At 41.5% G+C, this 23,154-nt stretch overlaps 1 protein-coding gene across 1 annotated transcript in view; it reads right to left on the minus strand.

Annotated features, from left to right (window-relative positions):
* Positions 1-370: 370 nt before the first annotated feature.
* The window catches only part of LOC117742695 (FRAS1-related extracellular matrix protein 2-like), a 53,361-nt gene continuing 30,577 nt past the window's right edge, over positions 371-23,154 (minus strand). Inside the window, exons 5-24 of the mRNA XM_034550275.1 lie at positions 22,303-22,428; positions 19,074-19,325; positions 11,931-12,080; positions 11,575-11,784; positions 10,935-11,132; positions 10,355-10,519; positions 9,988-10,170; positions 8,917-9,047; positions 8,323-8,481; positions 7,457-7,760; positions 6,899-7,030; positions 6,219-6,550; positions 3,629-3,821; positions 3,411-3,515; positions 3,102-3,229; positions 2,863-2,997; positions 2,581-2,707; positions 1,771-1,958; positions 1,480-1,626; positions 371-976 (exon numbers count right to left, since the gene is read on the minus strand). Of these exons, the coding sequence (XP_034406166.1) occupies positions 428-976; positions 1,480-1,626; positions 1,771-1,958; positions 2,581-2,707; positions 2,863-2,997; positions 3,102-3,229; positions 3,411-3,515; positions 3,629-3,821; positions 6,219-6,550; positions 6,899-7,030; positions 7,457-7,760; positions 8,323-8,481; positions 8,917-9,047; positions 9,988-10,170; positions 10,355-10,519; positions 10,935-11,132; positions 11,575-11,784; positions 11,931-12,080; positions 19,074-19,325; positions 22,303-22,428 (3,914 nt within the window). The 3' untranslated portion in view covers positions 371-427. The remainder of the gene's footprint in view (positions 977-1,479; positions 1,627-1,770; positions 1,959-2,580; positions 2,708-2,862; positions 2,998-3,101; positions 3,230-3,410; positions 3,516-3,628; positions 3,822-6,218; positions 6,551-6,898; positions 7,031-7,456; positions 7,761-8,322; positions 8,482-8,916; positions 9,048-9,987; positions 10,171-10,354; positions 10,520-10,934; positions 11,133-11,574; positions 11,785-11,930; positions 12,081-19,073; positions 19,326-22,302; positions 22,429-23,154) is intronic.

Below are 23,154 nucleotides of genomic sequence, written 5' to 3' on the forward strand. Positions count from 1 at the left end.
GACTTGGCCTGCGTGACACTAGCTTTATGAGAAAAAGTGCTCTCAGTGACTGGGACTCTCCAGACGGGATATAGCAGCTTCAGGGACTTTAACACCCCGAAGCTCGTGAGTGAGAAATGAAATACTAAATACTATGCTACCAACAGCACAAGTTGGAATGTTAAGTGAAGACACCCAATAGGACTGTACTCTGTTGCAGTGATCAAAGGTTTGTCAAGGATCCAATGCTCTATAAATCCTCCACTAACAGGCACACACACACACACACACACACACACAATAACGCATATGATCAATCTCAGATTTTTGGTGTTATGAAAGCAATTAATTATCAGTAAAAAAAGAAAGAAAAGAAAATCCAAAATTGTATAAAACTCTCACATACTCGTCATCCCTTTGTCCATTTGTGCAGTCACACATCCACAGCTCAGACCTCTGAGCTGTTGTGGCAGTCTTGCATCCTCACCACCAACATGGGCTCTGTACTGACAGACCCTTTGACCACCTCCTCCACCCCCTCCCTCCATCCATCCTTGCCATCCTTCTGTCTGGATCTTAGCACCAGTACAATGGTGACAATGATGAGGATGGTCAGCAGCAGTCCCACCAGTGCCCCCACCATAGTCACCAGACCCTCTTCGTCCTCCTCTGTGTTCAGCTCACTGGGTTCCAGCCCATCGGTAAACAGCTCATTCGACCCCCCCGCCTGTCTCTTGGTGCGGTCCAAAGCGATGTGCATTATATTGGTACCACGGTTGTTGTCTGCTCCGATATCATCAGTAATCTCTGGGACTTCATCGCCAGCCGACCTCCTGGAGCGATGACCTTTTCCGCTCGATGGGGTCAAGGCGATATCATTGCTGGTGGAAACCAAGGAGTGGTACTCCAGGCTGCGCTTTCCAATTCCTCTGTTAGCGTTCTCTTTGGAGCGGACTGTGTAAATAGTGTGAATGTACCACTCACGGCCTGCAGCAACCTGAGAACAAGTGCACATGCATGTTCCAATTTACAAAATGAGAAAACAGAATTGATTACAAGTCCAAAATGACCACACCTTGCAAAAATATCTACATCGATTTTTTTACAAGAGAATTAGACTCATTAGATTTTGGATTTCTGGCAAAAGTGAACTTAACCAGCCTCAAATTGATTTCATGTAATGATGATTAAAAATACAAGACCTCTGCACTGCAGTAGTAACAGCCATCACAATAAAGCCTAATGTCTCTCATCCATTGTGGTCGACACAATACAGCATTCAAACCATCACACGAGGTGGAAGCAAAACATAAAGCACTGAACATACAAAATTGTGGCAAAGCCAACATGTTCCGAGCTCTCCTGTAGCGCAGAATATGTCTCACAATAACACATGTACAGTAAAGCTTTAAAAAAGTGTTATACATTTAACTTACTGGAGCTACCAGTTCAGAATAAAAATCAGCCACTGGCTATGAGAAGCAGTAAGATGATTAATACCTGGAACATGGCTGTCGAGTCCAACCTAAAGCCATCCGAGCCGGGCTGTTTGACGAGGGACATGGCTGATGGATCGTCCACTGCCAGCGCAGCATTAAAACGGACATCACCAAACACACGTGCCTGAGTTTCTGGCTGAGCCTTGTCCTGTTGAGGTGCGTGAGATTGAGGGGAAAAGGGAAGTAAGCAAATCCTTTTTAGTTTGGTTGCAAAATATATTATTATATTATTTTTTATTATGCATCTATCTGCATACTGAAATTGCATTATTAAAAACCTGAATATACTCACAATAATCTTGAATCTATAGAGCAGTGATGGAGAGTCAGCCAGGCAGCCAAATTCAAACCTGGTCGGGTTGTACTTTGGTACATATCCATCAGCACCAGTGCAGAGGAACACCTTCTCGATGCTACAGAAGAAAGAGTCCCCCAGGTTCTGCACAGGGTCCACCATCACACGGCCGTAGATCGTATCACCTAAAATAAAAGATGAAATTAATCCTAAAGCCTCCATTATTATGAACTTTCAATCCAACAGACTATTCAATGGAAGTAAATTGAAATTCATTTAAAAAGGGCCGTAGTCCAGTTTTCAGTAAATGTTTTAGCCAATGAACTGCAAATTCAAGCATTTTACTGTCAAACATTGTCCACGGCATACAACTGCTTTAACATGTATCTTCAAAGTAAATTCACTCTATTCTTTCCATGATGTCAATGTTTTCATATTGGTTGTCTGCCAGGATTGATTTGTGAATGAAATGCTTTGAAGCTAAAATATCCCAAAATAAAATAACTATTTACAAAATAATACAAGCTGATGTAATTATCACTGTGAGGGATTAGCCACAGTAGGTCAAGCAAGGCTTATTTTTGGGGAAGTCAATTTTCATATTGTGCAGACATGAACTCAAACCTACTTCAAAAATGTAGAAAATCAATCTAAAAACTTGGCTAACTTTGCCAAAAATTGACAGAAGTGATGTAAAACAAATTCTACGTGGAGACAATGGGAAACAAACATCTGTAACCACATGTATAGTCTTTTTAAATCTTCCTTGTACTGAAAAGTCTTCAGACATAGGAAGAGGGCACGTACCCTCAGAAAAGGCCACGTCGGTCTCCTGAGCAAAGCCCATGGAGCCATCAGAGAGCCACAAGCTCCTCTTGGACAGCAAGAACATCTGAGTGTTCAGACTGAATTCCACTGCCAGCGGGTCACTCACCTAAAGCGGGACGCATTAAGTGTTGCACAACGAAGCAGGGGAAAGAGACAGTGACAGAGAGAGCGAAAGAAAGAAAATATAATAATAATAATAATAATAATAATAATAATAATAATAATAAAAGAAGCTTAAGGTTGAAACACAGTCTGCCTTACTTGCTGGAATCTGATGTCTAGATCGAAGGTGACTGGTTCTCTGGGACTGCAGACAGGTGGAAGAGTGTATTCCATATTCTGGGCTGTTGTGCAGGGGGTCAGCTTCACTGTGTAGGCCCCAGAGTAGTCTCTCACCTGTACGAGGCAAAGAGGACAGACACAGTGTCAGTCTGGATCTGTCCGTTAAGATGCTTCAGCACAGTGGGACGTTTCAATTTCATGTTTCATGTCACACTTACAGCAAAGTCAGAGGTGAAGGTCCACTGCTGGACTGGCTGGTTGTAGGTGGGCTCACTCCTCACCAAGGTGAGGTTAAAGGTCAGGCCGGGGTGGTCCACACTCATCACCAGGGAGGACATGAAGGTTGCTAGGTGATGAAAGTGAGGGAGAAGTTCATGACGGTAGTCTCATTTACAATCAAAATCAACAGCTATGCCTTAAACTACTCGCTTAAGCAATGCATTTGTATCTTCAGTGACACTCATGTGGATTAGTAAATGTGGCGTGGTTAAAATAATCTGTCTCACCAGCTTTTTTTATTCTGCCACCAGGATGAGACCCCACGAACAGACCCCTGAAACGAGCCTTGGTGCGGAAGTTTACCACCAAACGTCCTTGTTCATTGATGCGCATGCTGGTTGGATACAATGAACCTGACCAAATACAACAAAAACACTGGATTTGACAAAAACCTTTTCTTTTAAATGTGGATGATATCTGGTCAGAAGCAAAACGATGCCACATGCTCACGGCCATGGGCGCTTACCCTGTAACTCGGCCTTTGGGGGACTGCCGATGCCATCCTTCCAGAGAATGGCCGTGTCGTACACAAAAGTGAGGCGCAGCTCCGACTGCAGGTCAAAGTGCTGCCAGCCGCCGGTTCCCACGGGAGAGTGGAACACATACGACACGTAAAGAGGCACACGCAAGGTCACATAGGACTGGACCAGATTCAGCACCTGTAAGGATGTTTCAATCAGTGATGAGTGAAGAACAGTGGCAATTTTAGGCTTTTAATGTAAAATACATTTAAAATGTATTATTGACAAGGCAATTAATAGATCACTGTTTATTTACTTGATATTATGGTTGAAGTTATAAGCAAGAAATCGTAGTATGTATGACTAGAACTGAAGTATCCTTTTAGATAGGGGTGATAGGTTGATATATTAAGTGCTGAGCAGATGTGAAAGATGAACACATTGTTCTCCTCCACGAGACGCTTGAACTCTTTCACTCCTACTCAGTGTTGTCAAACATGCAGAAAATCTTACTGTGGGCAGCGACGTGGGCTCGTATTGTTCTTTTCCATCTTGTTTTTTTGTTGTGACATGATCATATTCACATAGACTTTATAACCTAGAAAAAATAATTCTACCAAACACCTTTTTCTGGATGATTCTATATCATTTGAAAGCAAAGTTAACTTGAATTCTTAGAGGCCAGCCACTAGGTGTCTCTGTTCACCAACATTATACAGTATGTGTGAACTATTTGCTCTCACAAGTTTGACAAACTCAGAGTTTGTCTTAGAAACAGATTGAAAATGCACCACATTGTGTTCGTTGGTCTGTTAATTTGTATTATCAATTACTGCAAATTACTGCACATTACTGTATTGATTGCTGGGCAGGAGATTCATTGTTAGGAGAAACCTTTTTGGGGTTGTTTTTGGTACGTCTCGGATCAACCATTCTTCCTCACTTGAGCACATATATTGTAATATCTAATCTTATTTCTAAAATAACATTGGACCACAAAGCGCCACTACATTAAGAGTCTGGTGTAATGTCATTGCAAACAGAGGGAGTCTCTACCAAAGACCTGAAATGCACTGTGCACACAGCTGAACACCCAGCGAGTTGTGCAAATGCTGAATCAGGATCCAAATGAAAGATTATGTGACTGCTAGCTGTGAGACAAACTACCTTAGCACTAAGGTTTACAAAGCCATCCTTTTATTACAACCTCCTAAAATAAATTCATACTGCATTGAACAGAATAAAGCTAGAGATTGTTCACAGTGGGTTCCCTGGAAATATCATGAACTTTACATTTCTTGCGAGTTCAAACTTTCAATTAGTGCGTGTTCTCACCAGACAAAAATAAATAAATGTATGAAAATACAAAGCTGTCATGAAAATCCAATAATTAAACATTGATCAAGATTCTTAAAATCAAAATCGAATGTTTTTTTTAAAGATGAATTTGGTCTTTTGAGCGGTAGCTGAATTATTTAATTATTTCTGTGTGCTTTGATTCTTGCCCCTGGTAGAAGCTGCAAGATTCTGACTGCTTCTTTTTTTTTTCTCTTTTGGCACTCCTTGATAAAAAACTAAAACATAACCCGAAGGGACAATGTGACAGTGATCTCTCTTAACAAAGTGGACTTGAGGTCTTGGGAAGATGGTGTGCGTCATGTGTAACTATGTGTGCAAGCGGTTCTTGCAGTGACCGGGGACAAATAAACTGATTTCTTTTTTCTTCTTTATCTCCTCCTCACACACACACACACACACACACACACACACAAACACCACACACACTCAGCAGTCTGATTAGCAACAAGAAGCTCACAGATTAAAGGCTGGAGGAACACAAAAGAGCAGCAGGACATGAGCGAGGGAGCAAGGGTCTGTCTCCTAATCCACAATAACAACAAGAACCCAATACTGCAGATCTGTACAGTATCCAACACAAAGAAAAATTGCAATGATGCAACAATGGCAAACGGCTACGAGAAGTTTGTTAGCTTCCATCTAATTGACAGCCGGCACAAAATGACAAAACAGCTGACTTCTTGTGACTTCAACTGTCATGCCACCGAGCTCGTAAAGAAAAACTGGGCAAAGCTGTTGATTGAAAAAAAAGTGACTTCCCTGTCATCATTTCACAGATTTCCTGTAAATCTAAGCTCTACATATTCAGTGTTGCTACAGTAGCAGTGGTGAACATTAGGGGAATGACAGATGGCAGGTTGGTAATGCTTTGTTTATGTGTTTGTTCCTTTGTGCTTTTTGCATGCACACAATCACCAGTTTGGGCACAGAGCTGGCACGCAAACAAACAAACAAACAAACAAACACACACACACACACACACACATAAAAAGCTGGCAAACAGACATGGTAAGTTCTGTCTGTGTGACCCTCTCAATTAGTTGGCTGTAAATAGACTGAACATACAGACAGATGCAAACACAGGTGAACACATACATACACACACACACACACACACACACACACACACACAAAATGTCAACACTCAAACAGATGTACATACAAACCCTCGATTGGAATTTATAAGTTGTAGACGAACGTACACAGAAACACACAGCCATACACACACACACACACCTGTCCATCAGTCCCTATGGTGCCTCCACAGTCTGTGAGCAGCTCAGACATGTGGTAGTAGCTGGTGAACTCCCAGAGACAGGCTTCAAGGTTGAGGTTCCTGTAGAAGCGCAATGTGCTGTTCCCCCGCAGAGAGTTGCTGAACTGATAGGGTGCCGTGTCTCCCATGCTTTCAGAGCTTCGAGTCGAGGCGGTGATGAAGCTGTGACCTGTGGTAACCTCATTGTAGTCAAGCAAGTTGGAGCAGCGGTGGTTTCCGACCCGGATTCCGTCCGGACTTAGAGTCAGTTCAAAGTTCATGAGAGGGCGAGTGGAGATCACCGGAAGCATGCCTGCAAGGCGAAAGGAGACAATGTGATCCTAACTGTGCCCAACTACTGGGAGAAAATTATTATTTCAAATACTCATTGGAAAGAAATAGTTGAATGAAAAGTGATGAAAAGAAAAGCAGGAGAGCAACAGACACAAATGGAAGAAGGAAACCTGGAGGAGACGAGGCAGAAGGAAACTGATTAAAAATCAAGAAGTAAATGTTAAGTAGCGGGTGTGCTGGAGGGGTTCTACAGGGGGGGTTTGATACAATCACGCTCCTGATGATCCACGGACGTGAATATTACACACACACTACATTACTCTTCACTTCCTCTGTGGTACAAGTCCTGCCTCCAGCTCCTACCCACCATCTATATGAGGCATGGTGACAGTCACTTTGATGAGGTTAGGGTGTTTCGGGTCCTCTGCTCCAGTGTAGCGTAGCTTGGCAGAGAAAGGCTCGGCGCCAACGCTCCCCATCTTACGTGGTTGACACATACCTTCATATGACAGAGGAACAGAGAGGAAAGAGTCTGAACGCAAGGACTGACTGCAACACTTTCGAAGGAAAGACGACAAACATACAAAATGTATGAGGGTCTTGTAAAATATGACACAATGTTAACGACACAGTCGTTAAACATGAATGCAACAATGATAGTAATCCTATGAAAAATTATTCATAGGATTCACAGCATACCTTTGCTTTGTATACATTTTGCTCACAATACATTGTTAATTATGCAGCTGTACTGTACAGTGGGTACTGTTCATTCAAAAGCTCTACTACTAAACATTTGTGATGCTTGGAGAACAAAGCCCTTTTGATTCTCATTACAACATTGGGCTAAATCCCCGTTCAATTCTTTCTCCAGAAAACTGGCAACATAAGATATAGAGTCGGATGTTCATTGTTCTGCCCTCACCTTCCTCCTGGCTGATAGTGATGATGGGGCTACTGAGCTCTAAACCCTCATCCCCGTTAGAATTAACAGCTCTAGCAGCACACTGGACCCGGGAGCCTGCCTGGAAGTAGACTGAGTCCAATGTGATCATCTTGGAGGACGTAAAGAAGGTGTCAAAGTCCACCTCCTTCATGGGACTGGTGACGCCATCAGGGCCAGCTGGGGCGCTGATGAGCCAGCGGTAGTGGGTCAAGGTGTCGTTGATGTGCTCGCTGACACAGATAGAGCCCGTCTTGTCATAGTCTGGGTATTTTGTGTTGCAAGCCTGGAGGATGGATAAGGAATAGAGAGAGAGTGGGCGGGTGGGCAGGGACAGCAGAGAGATGGGAAAGATACAGCAGATGCCAGAGGACAAAAGGAGAATAAGGTGCAGAATACAAACGAGTATGCAAGAATTGCCAAGGAAATCCAGATGTTTCAGTGTGCTATGTTTTCATATTCAAGCTCTAAAAATTGAGATATGGGACAAAAGGGTAAGCGTTTAAGTAAGTATTACTTTAAACCTGTTGACACCGTGCCTCTTGAACACGTGTAGCCTAAAAACTGTGTAATGTGTCTTTTGAGGATGAAAAGGCCAACTCCAGAAGGGCATCTTAACTTTGGCTGAAGAAAGTCCTGAGGGATCCCAATGGGCCTTCCACTCCCAGATGATGTGGGTAACTAGCTCCTGCTACCTCATTCCAGAAAAAGCCTACACATTGAACTGTAGTCTGTCAAGTTACAGTTTTACCATTTACAGTGTACTGTTTTTGCAGAGGGAGGAATGCAATTCAAAAGATATCTCCAAAGCAGCTTGTGTCTCAGAGTATAGTTTCAGTTTGACTCACTGTAACACAGATGACAGGGTAGCCGGCTGCTGGATGCAGGTTGTATGGTGTCCTGGCGACATCGTCGTAATAGAGCAGTGACACCACATGAGGCAGAGAGGGGAAGGTGACATCAGCCATGCTGTTGGTCTCCTCGATGTAAACTATCATTTTAGTTACCTGTTCCAGAAAAGAGAGATATAAGACAAATGACAACAACAGACACAGTGCCATTTGTGTTATTATTAATTATTAATGATTAAAGTCATCGCAGAGCTGGATGTGTTTACAATCTCACAATCATGACTGATTCTTGCCTTCTCTTTCTACTCTTCTCTCTCATTTCTCTCACTCTGCTTCATTTCTTTTGCAGGTAATCTATTATTTATTGTGAAATGTTTTCATCGCTCTTTTGGCTGCAACTACAATACAGTTATCTGGGCAAGGACACTCTTGAAAAAGAGATCCCTGGCCTCAGTGGGACTGACCTAAAGAATAAGGGTCAAATCAGAAAAAAATAAAGAGTTAAATAATAGAACAAATTCATCTCTTTTATTTATAACTGGCAGTTTAGACTTTGTGTTTTGTGATGTTTTGGCAGGAACACATCCTGACCTGAGTTTCAGCCACCATGTTTTCATCAGGCTTCAGGTGGAGTGTGAAGGCTTCCCTCATCTCTCGGACGCCATCAAATAGCACCTCCACCTCCACCACGTGTTCCTTATCCCCCTCTTTGAACTCAATGTCTGGCCACACACAAACACAAACACGGACCCCATGAAAAGCTGTTTCAAAACCCATCATCATGAGATGAGCGTGTGTTGCATTGAGGATTTTGGATTTTTACTCTTTTATCTTTTTTGAGTTAAGTTTTCCACAAAAAAACAAGATTCATGTTCTATTACTTTAGTGGAATATCACATCACAAACGCATTGCAGCTTTTTATTTGCATAGTTCCAAAAGTGGTCCATCTTCTGGCGAAGTAAGTAATAGAGCTTTGCATTAGAAATGTGCTGCGCTGAAAAAATAGTGTGTCAATTGAGAAATTCAACGCTGCGTGACTCAAAACTGCTTGGAAATTTGAACGGTGGGTAGTCAGGTATAATTTCAATAGACTGAATGTATGCATATAAATGTTTTAAGCCTTGATGAAGCAAAGAAAGGTTCATTGCGCTTACAGCTGAGTGGCTAGAGAGGGATTTCACCCTGCTGACAAGGCCTGAAATATACTGAAATTCAATTAAAAATTACATGACCCTCCACTGGACGATTGCAGAAATTACCTTTTTCCGCTCGGGATGAAAATAGAAAGTCAATGACCCTCGCCCAAATAAATCCCCCATGCCCATGTGGTGCTGTAAAGGTGGTTTTAGAACATGCATTTATCGTATTAAAAGGCGAAAAAAACAGTGGTTTTGAACGTTTCAGCTTATTTCTTTTGCTAACCATGTTAGTGATGTTTCACACTTTGGGATTCATCCACTGGTTTCCACTCTTTCTTTCTTTCCCTTGTGAACATCAAGTGTGTATTACCTCTGTATGGGAATTATTTTTAATTGCAGCTTGATTTTGAGTCTGCACAGCATTAAACCATTTCTTATATTTAGCTTTTTTTTTTTTATATAAAAAACCCCACAATGTAGCTTTAACCCAGCGAGACAGAAGATGAGGTGTGTGAGGTTTACCTTGAGACACGGGGAAGTAGTCCTCTCCTGAGATAGCTGACCCATCTTTGGTGTGAACACGGACCACTGACACTTTGGATGTGTCACCCAATCGTACCACGGGGATCCTCACAGTTGCCGCGGCGCCGGCTTCCTTCGGTTCACTAACACTGAACTTGGTTTCCAAAAAACGAATGATGGGTTCTGAGATGCATAGAAAGGGAGCACATTATCATAAAACACATTGTTTAATCATCCCTCCCTTTATTATTACTGCTGATGACAATTATGATTTAAAACCATATGTGTTCCATGTGATTCCTTTTTAAAAAATGTTCCATACGTTTCATTCCTCACTCCCCGCCCCTCCTCTGTTCATTACACTTACTGTCAGCTGTGTCCTGGATTTTCAGCAGGGTCTCATTCAGAGCTCCCACGGATGCTCCAAACGGGGAGTCGCTCTTCGCGTTCCCTAAGACCAAACGCAGCTCTTCTCCTTCCTCGTACAGCGTGTCATCAACCAGCGAGAGAATGCATGGCTTCTCCATCTCGCCTAGAGTGTACAGCGAGAAGGTGATGATGGCAAATGTAAAAGAAAATATGAGGTGGAAGAAAGAATAGTATAATTCTTCTTTTTCTTCTTCTTTTTACAGCATGTAGAATTTAATTTATATAACTTAAACCCACAAAACTCTTCCTCAAGAGTTTATCAATCTGTTTGCACATATTTTGGAAAAATAAATACTGAAAAACTGCAGGAGGTAATGTGTGGAACACAGTTAAACTTGCAATAACTTGCAAAATCTGCATACCACTGCAAAAAAAGAAAAGGAAAGTATGACAAAAACAAAACAACATTTCTCGGTTAGAGTTAATTAAAAAGGGTGTCAACTCTCACAACCCACTTAATTGATTAAAACAATTGAGAAAAAAACATGTGTGATATATTTTTGTGATTAATAAAATACCTGGTGAGAAAGTGATGGTAGATGTTTCTGTGTTGGGTCGCTCATCGAAGTCAGAGGCGACCTGAGCAGAACCCTGGCGGGTGTAACAGCGGACCGTGGATTTGTGTCTGATGTCGCCACTGCGGTACAGCGTCGCCGTGATCTGACCGTCACTCTCCTCGCCGGCGTACACCGGCTCGCGGAACTGTACCTTCGGCACTGTTGGTGAAAAAGACAATAATAACACATCAAAGTATGTATTTCATGCTGTTTGGGTTGAATTTAACTCACTGGACTGATTTTAAAGCTAATCAAATAACACAGCTGTCACAACAAGCTTTTTTTATGACTGAAAATAGATAATGAAAGTTGAATACAAAGTTAAAAAAATGTTGCAAGGCTTTCAAGTGTTTCAAGGCTTTCAATGTTTGAGCTAAATGCATTTCGTAGGATTCGTCTTTTGAGGCCCATACATATCTGTACAATCCGTCAGTAAGGCTGACAGACTGACATTGCCATTCCTAGACTCATAACATCAGCATAGAAATAATAATAATGATAATAAAACATTTGATTTGCAAAGTGCTTTAAAATGTACCCAGTAAATACTGAAGGTGAGAAGAGAAACAGTCAAATCTTCTAGGTAAACCAAGTCACTCACAGTCAGACACAGAGTCATTGATGAACACTGTAGCCTTCCCAGGTTCTCCCAGGATGCCGTTCACTGGCATACGAAGGACAAGCTCAAAGTGTTCAGTCCCCTCCAGCTCTGGTTGTCCCAGGTCATCCAGAACGGTGACCCTGAATGTCTGGATGCTGACGCCCGGGGCGAAGTCCAGGTTACGACTGATGCCCACGTAGTCAATCCCGGCTAGAGAGAGGAAGGAAAGAGAGCGGGGATGGAAGGTCAGAAGAAAAAAAGTGAGAAGATGAATAGAATGCAGATGATCTTATTTGTTAATTAAATAATTTCCAATACATCACAAGCAACAACTGACTCTACAACTGGGAGCTTACCTTCTGCAGAGACAGGCTCTGCCTTGCGAGAGCGGACGGTGACGGTGCCGATCTTTGACAGATCGGTCCCTGTCCTCCACACTTTAACCTCCACGTATCCATCACTCTCATCCACATGATACTTTACCCCTCCAAAGTAAAACACCGGAGCTGGAGAGCAAACAAAGTCAACGAGAAATAATCCAATTAGCAGTATTGGTTTATTCCTCTATAAGCTTGTTTATTCTAAAATTAATTTGAGCTTCAACTGTCCAGTGCACATCCGGGCACCGGTGGTTTGTCCTTTGTTAGTTGTCTCATGTTGTTTTGAAGCATAACTCATACTTAACTAAACCATTGATTGATACTTTTGTACCAAACCACTTCTGTTTAATGGCCTTCAACCTCATATGACTCACCTTTGTAGCAAGGTTCAAATGCATTTTATTTATTTATTTATGGTTTAGTGTGTAACTTGTCTCCTCTCCTTATGCATGCCCCTGTGGTAACTGTCAGCAACCATCCGCAGTCTGACATGATTCATTTGTAAAGCCAGCCGCTGGACACAGAGGTCAAACAGCAACAGCCCATTAATCTGAAGTTAAACTGCAGGGAAGCGTGACCTCTCATCCCACCTCACTGTTACCATTGTTCTGACGGAAACCACTGAGTACTTTTAACAAAAAGAAAGATGCAGTTAGCACTGACAAATAAGGCTTCTCTATGTGTGTGTGTGTGTTTGTCTGAATGTGGTATTGTAAGATGGTGAGAGAGAGAGAGAAAGCGGCACCCTAGACTGCTCAAAGGCTTATTTGAACTGGCATTGTTTCCTGAGGCAGCAAAGTGGAGGCAGTCCAGTGTGTATTTGACAGCTTCATCTCTCACAAACCCCCCCGTCAAGTCCCAAAAAAATGACAGAATGAAAGTTCTTCCTTCTCCGTTTTAAGCCTCCACTCTCACTCAGCTCCCTTCTTATATTCTGGCATATAATCCAAAAATAGCATGCGTATTATCATTTTCCTTGTGTCATGATCAAATACTTCAGCAGTCCAGAGATTTCTTTTTTCTCCTGAATAATACTTTTCTAATATATGAACTTTCATATTATATTTATATACTTTAACTGGGCCACATAACAAAAGATATGCACAGTGTAACACATTCTAAGGGAATGAGAAGAAGTACTGCAGTTACGTTTTGACTCTTAATTTAACACAATAAGTGAGTATCACCACATCAAGTGCAGCGCGTCCTCTCGCTCCATCTAAAACCTCGATCCCTCAATGCATCCGTCTTTCTCTCTTACCTTTTCCTCCTACACACTCGGTTTCACCTAACAGATGTAGTGTTGGTTTGTAATGCAAATTTAATTTGTGTATTTACACACTGGCAGCATAAAAAGGGAAATTATAGATTGTGTAGGTGGGAAAAACACATGGATAAAAACATCTCAGCAAATACTCTGGTAAATAGCGCAGGGGCTCGAGTCTTTTGGATAATCATTGTTGCGTAAATGCATGCTTCAAGAATGGTTGCGGAAACGTGGAGCGCACTGTAAACACTATGTCAGCACACATTCCTTTTAAGCCCAGAGGAAACTTCTGCACAAGTGCTAAAATACATGTCTGCGTTCACACATGTCTTGACTGCTGCCGGCGACGACAAATCCTTGACACCACAAGAGGGAGTGAATGATGACTGATGAGTGAGAACTGCATCCCCTCTCCCCTCTGTGGCCACGCCTGTGGTTTAGCACTCTGAAGAGTGTGTGAGGGCCGGGGAAGGTGTCAAGCCAAATTGTGATAATTACCATGTGTGGATGTCTGTAGCCATTTGTGTTTAACTGCACCGTTAAATACAGTGTACAGAGCATTCTCAGCTGTCCTCCAAAGAAGGACCCCTGCTTTTGGAGGTGGGTGACTAATTAGCCCTTACAACATTGTCTGTACATATTAACATGGAACATAAAATACTTGTCTTATCTTTTAAACTGGTGCTTGCACACATCATCATGTATGTTCTGCTACATGCATCATGTTTATTCTTTTAAACTGGTGCTTGCACACATCATCATGTATGTTCTGCTACATGCATCATGTTTATTCTTTCTAACCTTTCTCCAATTTGTGCTTTTAATAATGAAATACTGGCCCAAAGTCAAGAACGGGAGTCCACAAACCAATGGAGGATGTCAAGGTGACTTCGTCCACTTCTTATAAACAGTTCAGGCCTTTAGAAACATATTAAACATCCCAAATGAGCCAGACTAATTTACATATGCAACCTGTCACAGGGGGTTTGCAAGTAGACACTGCTCAACTTTTAGGAGTCACAGGCCAGAAAGGTTGGGAACAACAACGTGATGTGCTGATAATGTTTGCATGCACAGGTCTACTGTATCTTTTATTTGGTTTAACTATTTTGTGCTTCCCTCTGCATAGACCTCTCATGAGTATTTGATAGTCGATCATAACATCCTACTCCATAAACTAGGTCTGAATTAAGCCGTGTTTATGTGGTTCCTTAGAGAGAGAGAGAGAACTCAGCCTGTTGTTGCTGATCGTACTCAATCAAGCGGGCTTACTGTTAGAAAGGGGCACAGTCATCTATCTTTGGTCCATTGCTGTATACATTATACATGAACAACATCATTCTTCCTAATCAATACTTCAATGCTCATTTCTTTTGCCAATTGTTCAGTCCAGCCCTGACTTGTTCCAAGTCTGCCTGTGTTGCTTTCCACTTATCATGCATAATGCAGAAAAGACCAAGTACACGGTATTCCACTCCACCAGTGACCCAGACTTTGCTGCCATTAAGACTCTAAATGTCACTCATATTAATCTTGTTAAGTCATACAAATACTAGGAATGTGGCATACAAATACTAGGAATTTGGCTTGACAAGCAGACTGTCATTCAAGATGCAGCTGTTAGACCCTGTGCATCGTAGCACATTTCGGACTCATTATTGTTCTCTGTAGGTTCTTTGAGGATAGACCTCATGCTGTTCTTCTAGACAGTTCTACTGTAAAGCTTCAAAACTCCCTCTAGTCTCTCCTGTCATTTCAATCTTGTAACTACAGCACACGATCCACTACTTAAACTTAGATATCCGTCTTGCACTAATGTTGGCAGAAGTGGTTTCAGGTACTCTGTGTACCTTTTAAATGGATTGAACTGCAAACTGTCCTCAAATTAAAGTCTTACATTCCCCTTGGAGATTTGTAGCCTTTATGATATATGTGATTGTAAGTGTTTTTAATCCCTTTTTATTGTGTAGTGGTGTTCCTACAGTTTTGTTGATGGTGCTCTTGTGAATGTTTCTTGTTCACAAGATTACATTCTTGTTTCACAGTTTTTTTGTTTGACATTTTCTTTTTATTTCTTAAATTTAATAGGAGGCCACATTAAGGAAGAAAAATGACTTTCTTACTGCTTGCTGCTTGTATGCTATATGAAGATATGTGGTGCAAGATGGCGTTTATGTATAATTAGCAGAATTAAAACAGATAGATTCTCACAACATAGCTCCTAATTTTATTGCTGTGCCTCGTTTCGAGTACGAAGCTCTTTGTACAAATGAGTCGCTATCTTAAATACCCAAATGCACACTTTGTGCTTAAAACGTTACACAGCAATACAGGATCAACAGGATAGATACTTTATTTGAGTTTGAATTATTCTATATATTTATTTGATGTTACGTTAAGTATGTATAATTTGAACATTTGAAAATAAAACACACACACATATATACACACACACACACACACACACACACACACGCACACACACTTCTCATCAACAGCAAGGGTATACTGTACAAACGAGCAAGAAGCTGTTCAATTCTGATGCTCGCTGACTGTGGCCAACACTAAAGCCAGTGAAATATTGAAATGAAGGACTGGGTTTCCAAGAAATACTCAGGGTTAATCTACAATTCTACAAACTCAGCTGTGGTCATATGCACTCAACTACGAAAGTCTGAGTGTCCTCTCTCCTTGGGAGGGCACGAGGAGATGACAACACTCACTTTGAGTCAGAGTGTGCAGCCATGTGGAGCAAGCAACACTCAGGGAGACAGGTACTGTACAGTTTAATCTGATAAAGCACTAAATCTAGCAGACACCCCTGGGTCATTTTTTTTTTTTTTTTTTTTCATCTAAAGTGAGAGAAAGTCTGCGAGCGGAGAGAAAGAGAGAGATAGAGAGAGAGAGAAGTGGGAGCGGGGAAATAGATGGAAAGAGAACGGTGGACTGAACTTGACTTAGACCTGGGGGAAGGAAAAACGGGGCCAGAGCGAGCACTAGCAGTCACACTTAGAGTTTTACAAGTGCTTTTCTCGCCACTTGCCTTTGATGCAGAATTTGAGGTCTAACATTAACTTGGTGTACCCACACACACACACACACACACGCACACACAGACACAGACACAGACACAGACACAGACACACACACACAGACAAACACACACAGACACAGACACAATTAAACACAGAGCGTCGTCACTCTTTTTCTCGGCGAGTTAAGGTTGTATTAAAGTGAAGGGAGGTGCAGTGTGAATGCCTGGGTGCAGGTATTACTGCGCTGTCAGACACTGCATTATCCTCTGGGAGGCTGAAAATGACACATCATCTCTCACTGGAGTCGGGCTTTCACAAACATATTTTCCATTCCTTTGAACTCAGCACCATGACTGAAGTCTTCTGACAATAAACTAACAATAAGACAGTGTGTCATGTTTCTTGTTAACTAGCCCCGAGATGCCTCCACGAGCGAGCGAGCGAACACACACACACCGAACACACACACACACACACACAATTGTATCCCTAAATGAGTTCTCAGTTGTAAGTCATCATTGTTTTATCCATCTCGGTCTGGCAATGGTACGTCCTCTCTGACACTATTACTTCTGATACAAACAATTTGTGACTAAATATAAGGAAGATTGAGAGAAAAAATAGTGAAAGAAAATAGTAAAAGAAATGATTTACAGTAACATCCCCTATTTACAGGATAGAATGGCATAATTCATGTGACATAAGGGAAATAAAACCCATTTAAAACCATTACAGTACATTTAAATCACGCTATACAACTGCATAAGGATGTCATTTCACATGATATAGAGAAAGGTTTTATCCATTAGTTTGGCGCTCTCCAGGTGCTGGTAGCTCACAGGAGAGCTCACTGGATTGCGCTCCCGTGGTGCTCAGTCCTGACAAATACAAACCCAGTGCCAGGATGAATATTCATATCCTCAGACAAGCTAAATAACAACATAAGGTGACTGCTGAAAGAATACATTTATTGCAGCATGACAAATCAGCAAGGAGGTGCGTTGAAACAGGGTTGAAACAGCTGTTTGCGACTTACAGTTCTCAAGGGACATATCTTTAGAAATGGTAAGCACAGCCGATGCCTGCATTTCTTCATCATAGACTAAATAGTTTTTTAATATGCCTTTAATGGAAGTAAAAGTATTTCTGCCAGCTTGTTAAGTGCAATTCAGGCTGCTTACCAACACAGCCACTAGTGGAATGTCTTTGCAGTATTGGATGTAATGTTGATACAGGCAAATGCATAGTAGTAGTAACATAGGTACCACTGTTAAAAATGGGAGTTATGCACTTTGTGCAAGGCTACATGCACCAGTTGAGCTATCTGCAGGCCCCTACTCTTCTATGTTTGCCCCTCTTCTTTTGGCCTTGTGTTTTACTAAATAATTGTTATTGTAAAAGGTTCTAAATTCCATATTAAGAGCATTAATATAACGGCAAACAACTATTTGCAATATAAAGATATAGTGGAGTAATGGCCTGAGGAGAGAATCAAGTCACAATGCCTCTGTGTGTGTGCTAATCCGAGTTTCTCTGTGCACTGTTGCAGTTGTTTGCACTGTTAGGACGATTAGCACTGTTAGCTTCAAGCCGCTGGCTTAGCCGTGGCCATGTTGAGAGCCATGTGGAGGTAATCATAGACTGTCTCTGAATTAGTAGTTTAAGGTTTTCATGATTGATAAGAGCATGCATGACATATGATATGTCTCTTTGATATGAACCTATTTTCTTGTCTTAATAAAGAAATCTTAATATACATCTCAAAATATTGTATTTATTATTATTATTCGCTCATTACTAGCTCAGTCTATCCAACACTGCTGTGTTGTACAACGCTGTCCAGGGTGGGCCAGTATGAAAGAAGTGAGAGGTGAAGTTGACCACTTTAGTTATTTTGAATGGCAGCTAAATGTAGTCAAATCATTTCCCACTACATAATATGAAAAAGTATAAGTACAATTTCTACTGAACAAGTTCAAAAAGGACTCAACTAGGAAAGATGAAAACAAGTATTTACATCAGGAAATCAGGACATTTTCCATAATTTGCATCTCTCTAGTTTGATGCCAGACTGTAAGGACAGGGAAGACATCCTTGAAACTATCTATAAGCCTTGATCATGTAAATTCAAATACTTTTTTTTCAGATTGCTGGGATTTGACCCAAATTTATAACACCAGCACTCTCTTGTCTAGAGAAAAAGGCTGAAGCATGGCATTTAAGAAAAGAAACTTGAGCAGACATTCAATCTTTTTATGTCTATAAAGTAAATCAATGCACAATAGTGAGATGGTGATGAGAACGCCTGTCGATTGGAATAAGTACATCCCAGCATGCTTGTCACTCTCCAGATAAATCCTCCACGCATTGCTCTGCCTGTCAGAATATGTAATCTACTTTGTCCATACAATGTTGTAACGGGATGAAATCAGACCACTTCATAATGTAGTCCCATGGGACTCCTGTGTCTAAATTTAATTAACAATTGTCGATGCCAGGGTGTTTCCAAAATGCCTCAACATCCAGTAGGTCTGTAAACACGCTTAATTGAGTGAACTTCTGTGACATCAAGTGTCTGATGACAATTCCCCGGAACGTCTAGGACTACGGTTACCCAAACACTGTGATCAGCCTCTCTTTGGAGCCAAAACACCTTTTGCAAAGTTTACCATGACCTCTCATCCATGTGATTTGGGTACATCACATTCTAAGGGAAAAGGGTTTAACCAGAGACATTTCTTACTACGAAGTAATTATTACTTGCACAGACAGATCCCTGGAAATAGAAACATGGGAGACAGCACCAGCATGCCTTACCGTCATCCATGTCTTCCAGGATATTGACTTTGGTGGTGGGGTAGTGCATTCCCAGACGTCCCCCGACAGGCAGCGACAGAGTGACATTGAAGCTCTCTTCTCCCTCGTACAAAGAGTCGTCGATAACCACAACCCGACAGTGCTTCTCCCTCTCACCCTTGTCGAAGCGTAGGACGCTGACATGCTCCTCTGGACGGGAGATGTAGTCCGAGTAAGACAGAACGGTATTGGGAATCGTCCCTGAGGCAGAACCTTCAGAGGGACCAGCAAAAGGAGAGAAAGGAAGACATAAAAAGATACTCAACATTTAAAAGATACATAACCTAAACATATAGTTTTTGTAAAACTTGAGCCCTTGGTACAGTTTTTGGTACGGTATTTCTTAGTGCTCAGCTTCAAGTTCATTATTCTTCCTATAATTGATCACTGCATTTGAACTAGTTATCTTCATATACAAAGTCATATTACAATGTAATTTATGTGTAAAATAGTATGATGAAGTTTAGGACATTTAGAGGGGTTAACAAACAACCATGTATAATGTAATAAGATAGATTTTCCTTTTTAGTTTCATAACATTCAGGCTGTAGCCATTGCAGCTTATCGAAATTTGACCTTTAATTGCAGAAAGCATGACAGCCAGTGTATTTGCTTTAATGTCAGAATACAATGGGAACAGACCCCCAGGTTTTCTCAAAATGAAACCTGTGGTGTAGCATTTGGACATTTGACAACAGTGCCTCCATTAGACAAATTAATATATGCATTATCCTTCATGTCTCTAAATGTATTTCATGGGATTTAACTGCCCGAGGAGTACGTACAGGCTAAAATCTGTACATTTTCAAAAACTGTCAGATCTCACCAGCTGCAACTAAGTAAAGTAATTTGAATTCTCACAAAGAGAGTGGTCCTGTTTTCGAGGTTGTATGGAAGCCTGTTATTAGTTTGAATAAACGTCTGTAAAAATTGGAAAAAGCCCCAGATAACAGGTCATTTACATACAGTACTGATGGGCTTAGGCTGCAACTTTCTATTAGTGAGAATGCTAATGCAGGATGAACTCTTCCAGTGTGCTTGAAACACATTTCATTGGCACTGTCAAATGGCACTCCACCATACAAAAGGAAACATTATCATCACAATAACATAATATGGAGACAACATTTTTTACGGAACAGTGTACTTAAACATTAATGAAATGTAAGATATTACTGTTGTCTGGTGATGTTTATGATTATGAATGACAATCTGTGTCAAATAACGTTCAATAATGTTTCATCCATACCTCAAACACTTTCATTATCTATGTAAATACTGGAGGTGTGGTCAAAAAATATTTATTGAGCCTTAAATACAACATTCACCATCTAACATGAGTCAGTCGTGATCAGTCTGACGGGTTAGATGAAGGTAAATGGGTTAGATGAAGGTAAACGGGTTAGATTAAGGTAAATGGGTTAGATGAAGGTAAATGGGTTGGATGAAGGTAAATGGGTTAGATGAAGGTAAACGGGTTAGATGAAGGTAAACGGGTTGGATTAAGGTAAATGGGTTAGATGAGGGTGAACGGGTTAGATGAGGATGAACGGGTTAGATGAAGGTAAAAGGGTTAGATTAAGGCAAATGGGTTAGATGAAGGTAAATGGGTTGGATGAGGGTGAACGGGTTAGATGAGGGTGGATGGGTTAGATGAGGGTGAACGGGTTAGATGAGGGTGAATGGGTTAGATTAGGGTGAATGGGTTAGATGAGTGTGAATGGGTTAGATTAGGGTGAATGGGTTAGATTAGGGTGAATGGGTTAGATGAAGGTAAATGGGTTAGATTAGGGTGAATGGGTTAGATGAAGGTAAACGGGTTAGATTAAGGTAAATGGGTTAGATGAGGGTGAACGGGTTAGATGAGGGTGAAGGGGTTAGATGAAGGTAAATGGGTTAGATTAAGGCAAATGGGTTAGATGAAGGTAAATGGGTTAGATGAGGATGAACGGGTTAGATGAGGGTGGATGGGTTAGATTAGGGTGAATGGGTTAGATGAGGGTAAACGGGTTAGATTAAGGTAAATGGGTTAGATTAAGGCAAATAGGTTAGATGAAGGTAAATGGGTTAGATTAAGGCAAATGGGTTAGATGAGGGTGAATGGGTTAGATGAGGGTAAATGGGTTAGATGAGGGTGAATGGGTTAGATGAGGGTGAATGGGTTGGATGAGGGTGAACGGGTTGGATGAGGGTGAATGGGTTAGATGAGGGTGAACGGGTTAGATGAGGGTGAATGGGTTAGATGAGGGTGAATGAGTTAGATTAGGGTGAATGGGTTAGATTAGGGTGAATGGGTTAGATGAGGGTGAACGGGTTAGATTAGGGTGAATGGGTTAGATGAGTGTGAATGGGTTAGATTAGGGTAAATGGGTTAGATGAGGGTGAATGGGTTAGATTAGGGTGAATGGGTTAGATGAGTGTGAATGGGTTAGATTAGGGTGAATGGGTTAGATTAGGGTGAATGGGTTAGATGAAGGTAAATGGGTTAGATTAGGGTGAATGGGTTAGATGAAGGTAAACAGGTTAGATTAAGGTAAATGGGTTAGATGAGGGTGAACGGGTTAGATGAGGGTGAACGGGTTAGATGAAGGTAAATGGGTTAGATTAAGGCAAATGGGTTAGATGAAGGTAAATGGGTTAGATGAGGATGAACGGGTTAGATGAGGGTGGATGGGTTAGATTAGGGTGAATGGGTTAGATGAGGGTAAACGGGTTAGATTAAGGTAAATGGGTTAGATTAAGGCAAATGGGTTAGATGAAGGTAAATGGGTTAGATTAAGGCAAATGGGTTAGATGAGGGTGAATGGGTTAGATGAGGGTAAATGGGTTAGATGAGGGTGAATGGGTTGGATGAGGGTGAATGGGTTGGATGAGGGTGAACGGGTTAGATGAGGGTGAATGGGTTAGATGAGGGTGAACGGGTTAGATGAGGGTGAATGGGTTAGATGAGGGTGAATGAGTTAGATTAGGGTGAATGGGTTAGATTAGGGTGAATGGGTTAGATGAGGGTGAACGGGTTAGATTAGGGTGAATGGGTTAGATGAGTGTGAATGGGTTAGATTAGGGTAAATGGGTTAGATGAGGGTGAACGGGTTAGATGAGTGTGAATGGGTTAGATTAGGGTAAATGGGTTAGATGAGGGTGAACGGGTTAGATGAGGCCAAACGAGTTAGATGAAGTCTGTCTGTACCCTGCTGCGTGTGGCAGACCACCATGAGCTCCTGGCTGATGTCTCCACTGCGGTGTACCGGGATGAAAAGCTCGCCAACATCTTCCTCCACGGTGTGGATCTGTTCAGGTAAGAACACAGTCGACTCTGTTTGAAGGAAAAAAGAGAACGAGTAGAGGGAGTCAGAGGGAAAAGAGGGCATTGATATGTATTACAATCTACTAACATTCACAGAACATTAGGCCATCAAGGACTGATACAGGCTTTTGTTCTGGCTCTGCATTAGTGAGCTGCAGCTGACATTTTTTTATGCAGATCTATTGAAGTGGTAGTCCTTCAGTGTGCTTATTCATATTCAAAAATAACTCTCCATCACAGTTTCGGTTTGATGCAACCAGAGGTACTCTTCAAAGAGACCCCTCCGGAAGTTTTTCTTACTGCCTGGTATGTCACAGGAAATTACCCATGCAAGCCTCTCAGTTCAGCTGGTAGGTTTGACTCCTCTATACACAGAGGGGTCAGCATTTGTTTTATTATTTTTCTCTTGTTCTCCACGCCTCTCTCCATCTCTGAGAGGAGTTTGTGATTGAGAGAGAGACTTAGAGCCAGTGAAAGCATTATCCATCAAAGCAAAGAATTTACCGGCATTATAGAAACAATAAATGCTGGAGCTTTTTTCCAAAGACGCAAAGGGACCAATACAAAAATAAGCAAGGATAAGTGGACTGAGCTTAAGCTCATCACAGATCTTCTTGTGACTCCCCCTTTGAGTGTTTGACTGAATGAGTGAATGAATGATGGTAGCAGCTTCAAGACACTTTGCTGGTTTACTTGTATAACACACACTTGCATTAAAATGGCGAGGGCTGGAGT

Source organism: Cyclopterus lumpus, chromosome 14 (genome assembly GCF_009769545.1).
Source record: "Cyclopterus lumpus isolate fCycLum1 chromosome 14, fCycLum1.pri, whole genome shotgun sequence".
Lineage (NCBI taxonomy): Eukaryota > Metazoa > Chordata > Actinopteri > Perciformes > Cyclopteridae > Cyclopterus > Cyclopterus lumpus.